The sequence below is a fragment of the Ptychodera flava genome, chromosome 8, assembly GCF_041260155.1.
Source record: "Ptychodera flava strain L36383 chromosome 8, AS_Pfla_20210202, whole genome shotgun sequence".
NCBI classification, from domain to species: Eukaryota; Metazoa; Hemichordata; class Enteropneusta; family Ptychoderidae; genus Ptychodera; species Ptychodera flava.
Window position 1 is genome coordinate 20,355,632 of NC_091935.1, and position 15,868 is coordinate 20,371,499.

General features: G+C 37.7%; 1 protein-coding gene across 1 annotated transcript; it reads left to right on the forward strand.

Moving 5' to 3' along the window:
- Positions 1–133: 133 nt before the first annotated feature.
- On the forward strand, positions 134–15,582 carry LOC139138756 (zinc transporter 7-like). The gene is made up of 11 exons (XM_070707268.1): positions 134–318; positions 445–546; positions 4,820–4,933; positions 5,730–5,817; positions 6,227–6,344; positions 7,010–7,180; positions 7,978–8,022; positions 9,084–9,219; positions 9,638–9,728; positions 10,607–10,756; positions 11,895–15,582. Exons 1-11 carry the CDS (start codon positions 242–244, stop codon positions 11,940–11,942), a joined length of 1,140 nt encoding a protein of 379 aa, XP_070563369.1. The 5' UTR covers positions 134–241; the 3' UTR covers positions 11,943–15,582.
- The last annotated feature ends 286 nt before the right edge of the window (positions 15,583–15,868 follow it).

Sequence of the window (15,868 nt, forward strand, 5' to 3'; positions counted from 1 at the left end):
ATATCATAGACTTAATATCAAAATGTTAGCATCAATACTCGATCTGGTAAGCTACAGCAATACATGGCATTTGAACGTCGATTGCGGTTGAGGGAGCGCCGACCCCGACATCCGGACTTGGAGAGCGGACTCCCCAAGCTCAAGCAAAAGGAATTAATCATGGCACGAAGTGCCGGTGTCCAGTGATTTCATACAAATTCTCAGTCATTTAATCTGTCCCGTATTCTTGATTTTGGCAGAAATGTTACCCCTTCATAATAAGGATGAAGGTTATAAGCCTGGATTTCGAATCAAAGCCAAAATATCCGGCTGGTTCAGGTGAGAATGTGTTAATATCTGTACCAATTCCAATGGTGTGTATTCTGAAATGTCCTCTCGCTCTTGTCAAAAATCTGAACATATGCTTGGCTCTAATCACCAAAATCATAACGTTTCCTTTCCCAGGGCGGTGTTTTCCGACAAGACATCAAGAAATCTATTTCTCTTCTTGTGTTTGAATCTGTCGTTTGCGTTTGTGGAGCTGTTGTATGGCGTCTGGACGAACAGGTAAGGCGGAAGAGTCTTCGGTCTGATCTTTCGAATGTACAGTATTGTACACACACGTCTCAGCATATACAATAATGCCACGTATACCCTCAACACATTACACGAAATGATCGCATCGTGCGCGACCTCAGAGTTACGGGTAGAACCAGTCGATGACGGGTTGTCAAGTTCTAATTGAGTTTAGGCCTTAGGTTCTGTAAGTGGTGTAACATGGCGGAATAAAGAACCGCGATTCCATGTATCTATCAAATTTAAGTCAATGGCATATGGCGTGCTAGGGTGTCATCGTTTTAATGTACACAGATAGGGACGACCACGAATTGAGGAAACAGATTTCTTGGAAGAACGGTGAGCGGAAACCAACGGAAAAGGTGAATTATTGATATCGGCTGATAAGAGATGTCTCAATTATCGTTGATTCATTGAAAACAAGCAATAAGGATTAAAAATATGGAAGCAAAAGTATTATTATCAAGTAGTCCCCATGATACAGCAATGCAGTTGAATAACACAGCTCTACAGGTATTTTTTCCTGTATACCGGTAGAGCTACTGGCATTTGTGTATACATGTATTGTTTATCATGTCATCCTAGGTAAGATAAGTGAAGGAAAAGGTGTCTGTGCATAACAGAGTTATTAATGAGTGCCAAGGCCACTTTTTGTTGCCTATATCAAGTATACCCCAGCTGATCTTTTCAGATTTTTTGCAAACAATTTTGATAAAAATCTGAAGCAAATATAATGTGATGTCCATTTGTTCCAAAATTATAAAAAATTTAGGGAAAAATTCATGAAAATTGGTAAAATGTTGCTCTAAAATTTTGGTGGGGAAGATTACAGCCTCAAAGGGTTAAAGAATACTCTTGAACTTCTTTGTAAAGAGAATGTGAGGTACTAATATTGTGGTGCGGGACAATCCAAGTTGTGAATATCTTCACAATTTTAGCATTCGATTGTCAGTGTATTCCTTACATCATTGCTACAATTGAAGAATAGTTTATGAGAACTTGGCAAATAAAAGTGCACATTTCCCAAATCAGTGAAAGTTAGTTTGACTTCTTCAGCTATCATCGGGGTCTCAGTAAACAGCAGGTACATGCTTAGGGTCAATTTCATTGTATTATGCTTTATGTATGGACTACATACTATACAGTACATGTATATTTAACCATGTGAATAGTTACTAGGGTTTTGAAGGTTGGCTAGTGAGCAACTATCTCGTATAGCGATTGCAATTTCATAATGTTATCCCTAAAAGTACATTATAAACATGAGTAAACACCCAGTGTTTGGCTTGTCAACAAAGTTCAGTACATGTGACGATACATGAGAGACGCATTGTTATTGTTTAGAGTTCACATCCAAATGCCAACAACAACAACATTGCAACTGTCAACCTATATTGACAAGCCAGATACTGGTCATTTCAACATTCTGCAGGAAGGAAAAATATTGAAAAAAAAACAAACAAAAAAACGGTTAAGAGATAAAGTAGAGTTAAGCCTTTTCAAGCTGCAGAATAGATGAAAGGAAAAATAAACATCAAAATAATCCATGCTCACCAAGATTATTCAGGTTAATCCATTGCAGCAATGGTGACACCACTGTACCTCCATCAGGAATGAACCGAGCTGATACCAATATTTTCATCTGAATTGTATGGCCAAACTCAGTGCATTCATTCAGTGAATTTTCAAGACACGCTTACTTGATTGTATTCAACCTGGTTTAGAAATCATGAGCAGAATGAATGTTTAATTCTCTTTCAGTGTTTGATACATTTAAGTACCTATGATATAATTGAGTAGAAAGAGTGACTGTATGACTGATGGATACACATGTTGAGCAACATTTTTCAAATTTACAGGTTTTAAAAATTTACATGCAAACTTACCATATAGTTGGTGTCATACAGTAGTGGTCACTCTAGGAACGTTTCATCAGTTTGGATTTTGTACATAGACTGCCAAATTCATAGAGTCAGGAATGCTGAAGATTGTACCATAAAGGAAACCTCACGCGTCCTTAGTTGTATAGCGTGTTCACACACGGTCAATGGAAACACTTCTGAAACATCTCGGGTCAAATACTGGCATAAAAATTTACGTGTGGATGCTCCTGCGTGTTGCTGGCCAGACCTGAGCCCGTGTATGGATTAACTGTTATCTGCAACTTGCTGTGTGAACGCACCAAGCTGCCCTGACACGATATTTGTAACTAGCAAATAAGAACAACATTCAGTTCTCTTTGTCATAGCTGCCACACAGAGTGGTGCATCTCGTGGCAACAAATGGTCCGATGACCAGATATACTCACAAACCCTCCACACATGTGTGTGAAGGGACTGTGATATATTAGACAAAAATAATCTCTGAACGGATACACTATCAAACCATATCACAAAACACATAACTCCTAACATAATTTAGCAGCTGATGTGTGGAGCCATGTTCCCTCATTTTACTAGACCTCTTGGACTTGAGAGGGTGCATTAAGCCAGCTAAAACACCGCGTGTACTGTGGACACAAGCCGACTCAAACTATTAATCTTTGGTGTTTGTAAATCGCAAATAGTGTCGCTGAAACACTTCCAATTTTACCTAGTGTGAACACAGTACCAGTAGTAGTTGTTGTATTATGCAAATCTGTTCTTTGTCCCTGTTAAATTTATGCATAGACATTAGAGGGGGGAAGACCCTCTATTGTCTATGATTTATGCAAGCCTTGATAATTGTTTATTTACTTGTCTGGACATCAAATTTGAAAGATAAATACAATGAATCATGCAGCTCCTAAGAAGGAAAAATTTAAAATTGCATAGGACCGCATATTTTTTTCTTTTCCACTTTCTGCTTTCTTTTTTTTAGGTTTTTGTGTAAAAGGATGTCACATTTTAATGCCTCTAATACAGTTCTTGTACCATAAATAAAGTTGCCTCCCGCAGTCGAGAGGAAAAATTAGTCAAGAAGTAGACAAACCTGTATGAAGTTTCAAACATCAATGTATTTGTAAGCTGTTCAGAAGCTGTGGCTGGCGATGAATTAATTTATGAATTCCGTCACTTTTGCGGTGTGGTGATAACAAAGGAGATGACAGCTGTTACTACATGTAATTCGGCCATATGGTCCGCGTGATATTTTTGTCTGGAAGCATGATATATTAAGGGTATAAAACAGAGATGATTCTGTTTCTTTCCTTTGAAAAGTAAACTGATGTTTGTTTTTGTGGTTGACAAAAGAGTTGTTTTACAGGTGCCAGGGCAAATCTCTGATGATTCTTGTTGGTACCAGTACCGGTATATAACTTAATATATGTATGTTGTGAACACTGGCAGTGTGGATACCTCTTCTATTGAGATGGCTGCCCAGGGGACCAGTTGATTCTGTGGCACATCTGAAGAACGATGGGCCCAAACCAATATGGAAACAATTTTTAGATTTTCTTAGGGGGCCCTCCCAGAGCTTCATGAAGCAATGGGACCCCCAGCTTCCAAGGATTATGCTGATATGCAACATCGTCCAGTCATGGAGTTAAAAAAGTAACAGTGACACTGGACAAGGCTGAGTCAAGGGCCGATATCTGGCAGCACTCCAGGTCATGCCTTTTGCATTCCTGACACACGCCGTTGGCGCTAAGCTTGCTAACCCCATCCCTGTATGTGCGAGAGACTACATACCAATAATAGAAAAGAAAAGGTATAAAGGCCCGGACTGCCGACAGTGTGCCTGATCCATAATGTGGGACTGATTGTGGAACAGTGATCTACCGGTACAGTGTAGTTCAGTGCAGTTGCTCATAAAGAAACCATGGTACCATAAACATTATTTTAAAAATTTGCAAGGAAAGTTAGAGGAGGACAAAGATGGCCTACACTGTACAGTGTCACATTTTGAGCAGGCCGATGTAGGTATCTGGTCTCCTGATGTTGAAAATGTTCCCACCCCTGCTAGTGTACTTCAGTGTGTACATTGGAACTTCTTGTTTTTACCGCATGGCAGAAATGACTTGTACTTTCATATTTTCACTTACAAATGCAAGATCTAGTGTGTTATGAAGTGATAGTAAATTTTCTATCGAAAACTCAAAAACTTATCTCTGCCATTCCAAAGTACATGTACACAGGCACATGTATTGAAATTGATACGGATATTTCTAGGGAAAGATGGTCTATTCCTGTAGGGAAGCTAAATACATGTACATTTATAAACAGTAATACGCTCTCTTAGGAACAATTTCTGACAAAGTGCATTATCTCTCTATTGTCTCTTGCAGTCTTGGTCTTATATCTGATTCCTTTCACATGTTCTTTGACTGTACGGCTTTACTGGCAGGCCTTGCAGCAGCAGTGATTTCGAGGTGGAGAGCCAATGAAAAATTCTCGTATGGGTAAGTCATTTAAAGGTGCAAAAGCTGTTATTAATTTCCCTTAAGTAATCTTGTTAGCATTGAGCCAAATGTCTTCAATTTAGGACATGCAGTGGCACAAATTGTGTAAACAGGTGTAAGATCAACATTATCTTGACTGCTGGGTAAATTTCTGTCGATGAAAATAGCGCCCTCAATGGCATATTTACAGAAAGTCATGATTACAGTAGGCCTTGTAACAAAACTCCTGATTATCTCAGAATGCTACAGCACAAGCCAACTTTCATAACTGTCTGCAAATTAATTCAAGCAGATGATGATCTCTGTAGGAATGTTTCCAATCCCAACCCAAGCCCCAAACAAATACCACTTGTACTGTATCAAAAGTCAAAGATCCACATTGTGTTTCTGTTTAGCTGGATAAGTGTGTAGCCAACCAAGAAAGGAGTGAATCACTGTACTTTACCACATATGATAAATGTTACGTTTGTGAAAGGACTTTAATGTTATATAGGTCCTTTTGCACATTGATAGACCTAGTGGTATTAGAATGAAGGGGTGATTTTGAATTTACATGTAGGGTACAATTTGAAGGCCAACAAAATACAATAATATCACGCATATGGTTAGTGTGAGTTTAAAGAAAGCTGGACTTACGATGTATATTCACATGCAAACAATATAACATTGCGTGTTATAACTTAGATACACTAAGATGGCTGATGAACTGAACAAGAAAATGCAGATACATATACATACAGATCTAACGCCGTGAAAAGGCTTCCTCACATGTAATGTTCTTCGTTTCTTATTTCAGATATGTTCGTGCTGAAGTGCTTGCCGGATTCATCAATGGATTATTTTTAGTTTTCATTGCATTTTTTATCTTTTCAGAGGCTATCGAAGTAAGTGTTCACTTCTCAAGAACAAATGAATGTGATATTTTAAAAAATGGTTTCTGAAGTGATAAGTTTCATGTACGATTGAAAATGATTTGATGCACCTTGAAAGCTGTGTACAAAACGTACAGTGAAACCTGTCCTTACGGACACCTCTTTAATGAGGACACCTCTTTATTAAGGACAGATTTATCAAACCAAAAGTTACACTTTGAATAGAATTTCACCTGTCTATTAAGGACACCTCTATATTGAGGACACTTTAGGTGTCCTTAATAGATAGGTTTCACTGTACATGTGCTTCTGAAGCAATTGCAAGAGCCATTGACTCATCATTTGTATGTTTTTGATCTGTCCAATGTTTTGAATACCATTAATTCGATTTATTGATTACATGCACATCACTTTCACACAGCGTCTTGTCGAGCCACCGGAGGTCAAACACGAACGTTTGTTCGTAGTGTCTGTGTTGGGATTCTTCGTGAACCTCGTCGGCATCTTTGCATTTCATCATGGCCATGCTCATGATGGAGGTAAGTAAACCATACTAGTAGGCTGAGCAATATTTAGATATACCCAATGTATATTCGTGCTGTATTGAAGACTTTCATAGTGCCTTGTGAGCTACATGTAAGTAGCTTCCAATCTCTACCTGCAGTAGTGTACTTAGGTTATGCCAAGAGGCAACGCTGCCAATGCCAGCTGGCTAAACATGACTGTGCCAAGCATTAATTGTTCAGTGTAGAGGAATATGGCCACATTGCAAAGCCAATGAAAAGCTGTGAAAGATCTAGATCTACTGTGATTAAACAACTTGTACAACATAATGTTGTGATTGCTCAAGTGGATAGTAGAAACAGAATCCTAATTTTTAAGAAAGACATCCCATAACTTCATGTTGGAAGAGACATCGTTTTATCGCACCATACATCACCATACTACTTTTTTGACAGTGTGAATTCAACTTGCAATTTAGCATGATATTTTGTTGTATGTATATTGGTAAATCATGATGGTACACTCATGTTTCTTTCAATTATCATTAGGGTGGTATTTATACTCTACTGGTATGCTTACATGTATGTTGCAAAAACATGGCTCTCTACATGTGCTGGGGAAGCCGTCAGTTTGTGGGGAACGTCAATAATATACATTCTGCCAAATGACAATATTGTGTTTGTTTTATGTCAATGCCCAGGAGGACATGGACACAGCCATGTAAATGGTGGAATTGGACATGGCCACAGCCATGGTGGCCATGGACACTCACATGGTCACTCCCATGATCATGGACATGGTCATGACGATGGACATGGTCATGGTCACGGTCACAGTCATGGACACGGACACGGTCACTCACACGGGGGTAGTAAGTAGACTGAAAGACTTGTCTTGCTGTGGCTAATAATTGATACAAATCATTGCTGCTGAAAATAATTGATACAAATCATTGCTGTGGCTAATAATTGATACAAATCATTGCTGTGGCTAATAATTGATACAAATCATTGCTGTGGCTAATAATTGATACAAATCATTGCTGTGGCTAATAATTGATACAAATCATTGTTGTGGCTAATAATTGATAAAAATTATTGCTGTGGCTAATAATTGATAAAAATCATTGCTGTTGCTAATAATTGATACAAATCATTGCTGTGGCAAATAATTGATAAAAATCATTGCTGTTGCTAATAATTGATACTAATCATTGCTGTTGCTAATAATGATACAAATCATTGCTGTGGCTAATAATTGATACAAATCCTTGCTGTGGCAAATAATTGATACAAATCATTGCTGTTGCTAATAATTGATACAAATCATTGCTGTGGCTAATAATTGATACAAATCATTGCTGTGGCTCATAATTGATACAAATTATTGGGTTTGCAAATAATTCATACAAATCATCGCTCTTGCAAGCAGTTGACACAAATCAGTACCTTGTGCAGCCCTTGAATTCAGGTTACTATGATTGAAATCAAATTGTCAAAATTTTGTATTTATCATTGCCTTTGAAGACAAAGTAAAATATTCCTCAGTATACACATTACTGAACTGTGTAGTGTATGTGTATGGCTTGGTCTCCTGGGAATTTAGGGTTTTCTAATAAACATTTAAATTGAATGTTTTCTCTTTCTCATTATTCATTTGCTTGAAAAGGTGAGGAAAAACCAGCAGGTGGAGCTAAAAGTCAAATTTTACAAGGTAAGTGAAGAAGCCATTTGAACCCCACTTTAAGCCCCCATTTGATGAAGTTCCAAGGGATAGAAATTAATCAACAGCCCACCTTTTATTGTTTCTAAATAATCTGTGCTGATTCTAGCATAATGTTCCCCTAGTAGTAATGTTCATATATCTGTCTCTGATTGGTCAAATTTTCTGTGACACCAGTCCACAAGTATATGAATGCAGATATATGAATGATGTACGATATGACATGTAAGAAATTCCAATACAGTCAATAGCGTTCTTCCTTGTTGTTGCTTCCTTGTTGTTGCCCTGTAGAAGTCAAGGGTGTCAAATATATTCATCAAAGTTTTCGTCACACTGCCTTGACTGGCAATCCAAACAGAAATCTTGTAATCAAACAGAACTCTGTAAAGCAGTGCTGTCACTCTGCGCACCACCAATGTGTCATTTTCTTCAGATTGGTGTCATTTTGTAAATATGTTTAAAACGTTGGCTGGAAAATTGGCAATGGTCTTATGATAACCATGTGGTGCACTTGGAAAAAAGACTAGGTCTGGTTGTTGTTATGGTGATAGTCTGTGTGTGTCAGATACAAATAGATGGATGCTGTTAACATCAACAAGGTCAACCGCTTGGTCAACAAACTTTGAAGCGTGTATGATTTTGAAGGCATAGATTTTTATGTGAGACTCCCTGGTTGTCAGAGGAGTGAGGGTGTGCAGATATACATGTATGCAACAGACAACAGCTATTTATATAACCATGTCTTGCACCTTGGCCTCACATACTTCAATATAAGTATGTTAGGGGGGAACAAGTGAGTAATTCAGAATTTTGTCAAGTTCATGGCCTCAATAGAATCAGCCACACAATGAAAGTGACAACTGATATGGTGGTTTGCTTAACTGACATGAATAGAGTAAACTTGGCCCTGATTTTGTGTCATTTTGTTGTTGAAAACCACGCCTAGCAGCGAGAGTCTAAAATCTTTCATATGTTTTTGCTGATTCAAATCATATTCTGTCCATACAGAGCTACATAATAACATTTCACATTTTTCCATTTCATTTTTCCAGGTGTATTCCTACATATAATGGCAGATACACTGGGAAGTGTAGGAGTAATTGTCTCAGCTGTTTTAATGCATTATTTTGGATGGATGGTTGCAGATCCTATATGTTCTATGTTCATATCTATTCTAATTTTTATAAGGTAAGGCCTTGCACTGACCAGTGTTAAGTTGTGTGTTCCTGTGGATTTTTCAAAGTCCAGCATTAGTAACCTGTTCACCCAATTCTCTATAAACAGTTCCAAAATCCCCATTCGATAACATGGCTTTAGGCCAAACCATGGTGGTGAAAGGGTTAAAGAGAGGCTTTCTCTTGTTCGTTTCATGCTGTGTTTTGATACATGGCGCAAAACATTAAAGCAGTTCTTATGACAAATATTTTAGAAAACAGTATTTTTTTATGGTATTGCAATACAATAATCGGATTTTCTCAAGCAGAAATTATCATTATTCCCAACATACCATTTTCCATTCCATTTACAATGATAGTCACAGATGCCAGGCCTTCTTGAATTGTTGAGCAATCTGATGTACATGTATGATTGTTTTCTATGGTTTCAGTGTTGTACCATTGTTAAGAGATTCAGTGTCGATTTTAATGATGAGAACACCATATGCCTTGGATACAGCTCTTCCAGGATGCTATCAAAGGGTGAGTAAGACTTTGAACTCTCCAGTGCCTATTGCTCTCAACAGACTTGAAACTGTCTAGGAAGTTATGTGTTGAAGCGGCTTTCATGACACAGTACAGATACACTGTTTAATGATTGATTAGTGAGAGAAACAAGACATTCGGGTCAAGTGGACTGTCAATAGCAACTGTAAAACAAATTCAAGAATATGCCGGTACAAACAAAGTAAAAAAGAGAGATGGACTGTGAGGGAGAACCAGATATTGAGAAACAGGGAAGTAGAGATCGAAACAGTGCAGGTGAACGGTAAAGAAACGATAATTGAAGGAGAAGCAGGGGTAGAGAGATGGATTGTGAGAGCTGGACGCAGAGACAGACAGTATGGGTCAGACAGATAGATGGTATGGGTCAGACAGATAGATGGTATGGGTCAGACAGATAGACGGCGTGGGTTAGACGGATTGATAGTATGGGTCAGACAGACAAACAGTCTGGGTCAGACAGACAGCAAGGGTCAAACAGCGACAAAGGTATAACTTGCATGAAGAAAACGATAGCAAGAAAGGTGGACAAACATATCACACGACTAACAAGCATTGAAAAGGGTTATTTCAAATTGTTCTGTGAATTTGAAAGTGATCGAAATAAAATACGTGACATCAGAAGTGGATCAGACGTGGAGCTCTGTCAACATTTGGAAATCTTATAACCAGATTGATAGCACTATTATTGCAACATCGAAAGAAAAATACCCATGATATCATGAGTGGTACAGTTGAAAGATGTCTTTTGTCACTGTGAGCTTTTCTGTTATAAAACCTTACAGGATATTGTCAAACATGGACGTGATCTACTATCTGACATGCACACATATTTTACTTTTCCTCTTCACGCCCAGGTTTCTAATTTGGAAGGTGTTTACAGTGTCCAAGAACCCCATTTTTGGACCCTCTGCAGTGAGGTTTACATTGGAATGATAAAATTAGAGGTAGCACAAGGTGCAGACACAAAATATATTTTAAGCCAGACGCACAATATATTTACACAGGTAAGAGGTTTACATTTGTCACACATCTATGTTTTTGCCATTACATGATACATGTATGAAGAAAGAAAGTATTTTCAGTCCCTTTTTCACCATCGCCTTCATTTCATGAATGGTGCCAGGTATTTTAACATGTGACTGTGTACAGCGGTTTTGTCAGTGTCCGACTAACTCGACAGGCTGCAACTCCGTTAAAATAGTGTTATTGGTAGATGATATACATGGTCCGAGTCTAATCACTCCGTACAACCACAGTACTATACATATCATTAGTTAACAAGTTGCAGAATTTAATTAAATCGAAAAAAAATGGTTTTTGATATTCATTGGCTTCCTGTTTAAGTTACTTTGTTTCCTTTGTCTATATCTATACATTTTACTCCAACTGAACCAGTGTGTCCCGTCACATCCATCCTCTTGATGATGTGTGTATTTGTACTCTCTATGAGAAGGAAACATCTCTGAACTTTGTCACATCATCATGTGATAATTAGGCACAAGATCACAAATTAATTTTTCCATAGGCCACCACAGTAGCATTGAGCAAAATTTTCCCATTTTAGAACACTCTGCGGCACAAATCCTTCTTGAAGTTTTTAGGTCAATTTCACCTTGACAACTGATGAATTATCAGTGTGGACAAATCCATGGAAATTTTTAGTAAGGGATGAAAATAGCGCCCTCAGTGGTGTTTTGCAGAAATTCATATTGCTATGATTTCCATGGGCCTGATTACTCCTTATATTACCACTGAATGCTACAGCTATTTTTCACAACAATCTGCATTTTGATCCAAGCAAACAATTATCTTTACAAAAATACTTCAAATTAAAGTTCAAACCAAGCAAGCACCAATTTAGGTATCAAAACTGAAAGGTCTGCACTATTCTTCACCTGAATTATCTTCTCAGGTAACAAACCCAGAAGACAATTACTGGTCTTGTACAAATATTGATCAAAACCCACTGTTAGAATAATTGACCACGAGTCATTTGAAGTGAATGTTCAACACTTATGGCTTCTTTTCTCCACAGAGTATCTCAGTAATTGCCAGTGGCTATTACTGAATTACTTACGTGCTGTCAACAAATTTCCATTGTTGTACCATATTTTCATTTGACCTCCATATTGTTCTTTGCAGGCTGGAATCAGACAACTGTACGTGCAGATAGACTATGCCGCCATGTAGTGTAGTGTCCAACGCCACTCTGTTCGTAGACCACTTCAGATGCCAACCTGTTTCCCCCAAATGAACTGAAATGACCACAAACCTGTACATAAATCTGGACCATACCATTTACAACTCTAGGTGGCAGAGCGCTTGAGTTGAACTTTCCAAGGTGCAATTTCATTCTGGTCGTATTTCGTCCGTACAAGAGGAAGATGGTCGCTGATAATTTTTTCATCCACATTTTTACATCTTTGCCCATTCTGCAGGGTAACATGTTAAACATGGTTACTTCGTTCCCATGAATGCTGTGTCTTTTCCCAATACATTCAGACAATTTTAATGGGCACCCAGGGTGTAACGAAGTAAAGTCGGTATAAATCTCCTGTGTGAAAAGCCAGATCAGTGAGTGGATTAGGAGAAAAAAAATTGATTGTCTTGAGTGATGTTTGACTTATTTAGTGAAAGCTTTCCGAGTTATGTTTAAAGAGAAATGAAAATGATTGCTGACCGGTAAGTATAATATGAGGGATGGAAGTTCTTGCAGTTTTCTGATCATGATTCTTGCATTCAATCACAATCTCACTATGAACTGCATTTTATAAGGCATTTCTGATGAGTCCCCTTGCCCAATGGCAGGCTATTGTGAAAATCTTATGGAGAAACATGTAATTTGAATTCCCAGGACAATCAGGCTTGTCTATTCTTGCATCAATGGGGACAATTACTCTGTTGATATTGATGCTCAAAGGGACACATATATTGTTTAGGCTGTTTTAGGATGTTTTATAGGTTTGCATATCTTGTTTATCAAGACAAGGTGAAATCAGACATTTATCAGCATCCATTACTGCTGCATTGATTCAAATTCTCGGATCAAAAAGCTTGGTTCCCCAGAAAACCTTTGTTGAATTTGATTAAATGGAAAAAGTGAGGTGTGTGATATGCAGTGTACAGTGTATACACATACGGCTGCCAGCAGTTTTTAATTGTATATTAAACTGTCATGAGAAAGTATGAGGTTTGTCAAGAGTGGTTCTGCTAGAAAATGTTTCTGGTCTGATATTTCTTTTTGAATGAAACGCTGGCTTCCGTGAGGCACAATGTGTGCCATGAGCTAATCGTTGTGTCTGTTACCCGATACAAAAGTCTCATTTGCATTACATGAGACTGTTCATGGAAGATCAACAGACTTCTTAAGTTTTTCCAAGAAAATGTGGACAGTTTTGAATGTGATCCAGTACCACACGGCTATGACCTTTCACCTCTGTAGCTGTTCCTGTCACATGCGTAGAGGCAGGGAGTAATTTCAGCTTGTCAGTCTACATTACAGTTTAAAAAAAATAACATCGCTTTTATCAGAAGTTTGCAAAAGCTTCACATGGTACATGTTGATGCAAGGCCCACCTCATCAAGACCTATACCTCTACACTTAGCTATGAAATGAAAATATCGATTGCAGTAACATTAGCAGATTCCGCAAATGTTGGACTGTGCCAATGCCAAAATAGGTTTTTGTTCTTACATGATGCTTTGTATCCAATCCTTGAATATTCAATTTTAATCAACAGAATTTATTGCTGTATATTAAAAGGACAACTCTAACATTTTAAGGTATGCTTTAACATCACAACCACAAGAGCAAATGCAAGCTGATAAGATCACATTGAACTTATAACCCTATTAGGACATGCTGCCAAGATCATGAAAAATAGATATAGCTCAGTCAATAGGCACCACCGATGAAGAATTGGTGCTTGTATATTTTTTCAACAAAATGCTATCATGTGTTCAAATTCATGATCTCTGTGAAAAAATAGCGTAGTTACCTCCTATTATTCTATCTTCTATCTGGTATTTTTTTGTCATTTTCTGTGTTGTACTTTGTCCTCAGTAGAGTCCTCACAGCATGATGCATTTTGTTCACATTTACATACGCTGTAAGAATTGTGCACTTGTACATAGTGTCATGTGAAAATTTTCCGTCAGGTAACACTCACCAGAGAAATATTTTCAACTTTTTCTCATTCTTTATTATAGTACACATAATTATGCTGTTTTGTTTCACAATATGAAGGAAAAGACCAGGGATCTCCTTGCAAATTTGGGATTAGAGAAGCTAATGACCTAAATATGCCAACAAAGGAAATTCACGCCTGTCACACTCTCTACTAACGCCTTGAGAAAAAAGAAACCCACTGTCTTTTCAATTTTCACAAAATCAAGATGTTGAAAACTTATTTTCTGTACAGATGGCAAAAAATCATTCTACAAAACATTTTTGAGATTTATAAAATTTATACCAAAGGTGCATTCTAGCGAAACATCTTTTGATGGGGCAAAAACTTGAACAAATGTGACCTTGGCAGTATACTTCAGCAAGTAGGCCTGCAAAATTGACTTGTTCTGTGTCACGAAGGAGAGCTATTTTTCTTCATAATTACTGTCAATTCAGCTGAACCCATAATACATTGTGTGTCAAAGTTGTTGTATCAGTACTTGGCTTTCCTCCATCAAAAGGATAATGAAATTGTTGCGGTCCTTGTGTGCTCTGGACAAAATCATGGCTTTGACATTGAGACATGGCCATCAAACATAAAATGTTGAGACACAGGCGAAAAAAAAAAAAATTGTGACAAAATCAACTGAACTATGTACCTGTTCTAAAGATATGTGTGAACGTGGCAATATGGTGTGCCAACAATACTGGAAGCCAAATTGAAAAGCATTAAACTTGCCCTTGTTTATCAATATTTATCTGCTTCAATGAGATTAAGTTACTCTCATTAGTACAATTTGTGTTGAGGAGAGCAGCTTTCAAAATGAATCCACGATGTCGTATGTTAAAATGCTTGTAAGTACTAGTTGTTTTGTTGGTCTCACTAATCGTGCTGTACAACCTTGAGTAGTGTAGTATACTTCAGGTTGTGTTTCTGAAGAAAACCTTCGTGATCAGTGTAGAAATTAGACTGAAAGATCCGTCGCTCGAGGGCGCTTTCTGCGCTCATCGCTCTTAAGAGGAGGGGAGCGTAGAGAGGGTCCTTGAGCGACGGGTCATTTCAGTCCATGTAGAAATGACTGCAGCTTGATCTTACCAGAATGATTAGTCACTGATGTGAAATGAAAGAGAAATCAACAAATGCAGGAAATCACAAATCATGTCTGGTGTCTCTGTGACGTGCCATGTTTCACGGAGTCTGTTCCGATCAGACAGTCTCATTTATTGAATGTTATAAATGTAGACTCCCATGGACTTTGTACAAGAATTTCATCTGCTTTGCAAAATAATGGCTTTCATGCAGCCAAGTGTCATCTCACATCTGAGACTTGTGAACTTGGGGGGATCGTATTGATTTGAAAAAATATTATTGCCTGTATTTTTTGTCAATGACAGGCATGCTGATAAGTGTCAGCACTATTAGGGATATTTCTCTATTAGGGAGAAATTCATATCAGATGTAGAGAAAAGAGGCAACTGAAGTACACCACCATACAAATATTTTTTTAAAAGCAAGATTATTTTAGCAACCCTTGTCCCCAGTCTTTAATCTTCATATTTGTACTTATAAATGTAATGTCAGTATATGAACAACAAACTTCTTGTCAAATGATTATTTTTCTCGTCAGTAACAAATAAAATCAGCATTTGTGTGCAAAGTAATCACTTGTCAATTGAATGGTCTTGAATGTTTGTTTTTGAATGCATGAGTTGGGCTGTAATGATTGTCGACTACATGTTCTGTATTTAAAGCTCCTTAAGCTGTATCTTCTGCATTGAATCCCTAAACTGTAATTTAATGCCAAGTATTTAGCATATCAACACAACCTATATGAGTATTATCTCTATCGTTATTGTTGAAAATTGTATTCAAGTCCGGACTAGAATTTATTTGTAGACAATAAACAATGATCACTACACACATACAAGCTGTGTTGACAAAAAGAAT

What these genes read in the sequence shown, in the direction of transcription:
- LOC139138756 (XM_070707268.1), top strand. Translation starts at nt 242, where the DNA reads ATGTTACCCCTTCATAATAAGGATGAAGGTTATAAGCCTGGATTTCGA. An exon ending in TATGGCGTCTGGACGAACAG is followed by an intron (nt 547 to 4,819) that starts GTAAGGCGGAAG and finishes TGTCTCTTGCAG; the next exon opens with TCTTGGTCTTATATCTGATT. An exon ending in TCTTTTCAGAGGCTATCGAA is followed by an intron (nt 5,818 to 6,226) that starts GTAAGTGTTCAC and finishes ACTTTCACACAG; the next exon opens with CGTCTTGTCGAGCCACCGGA.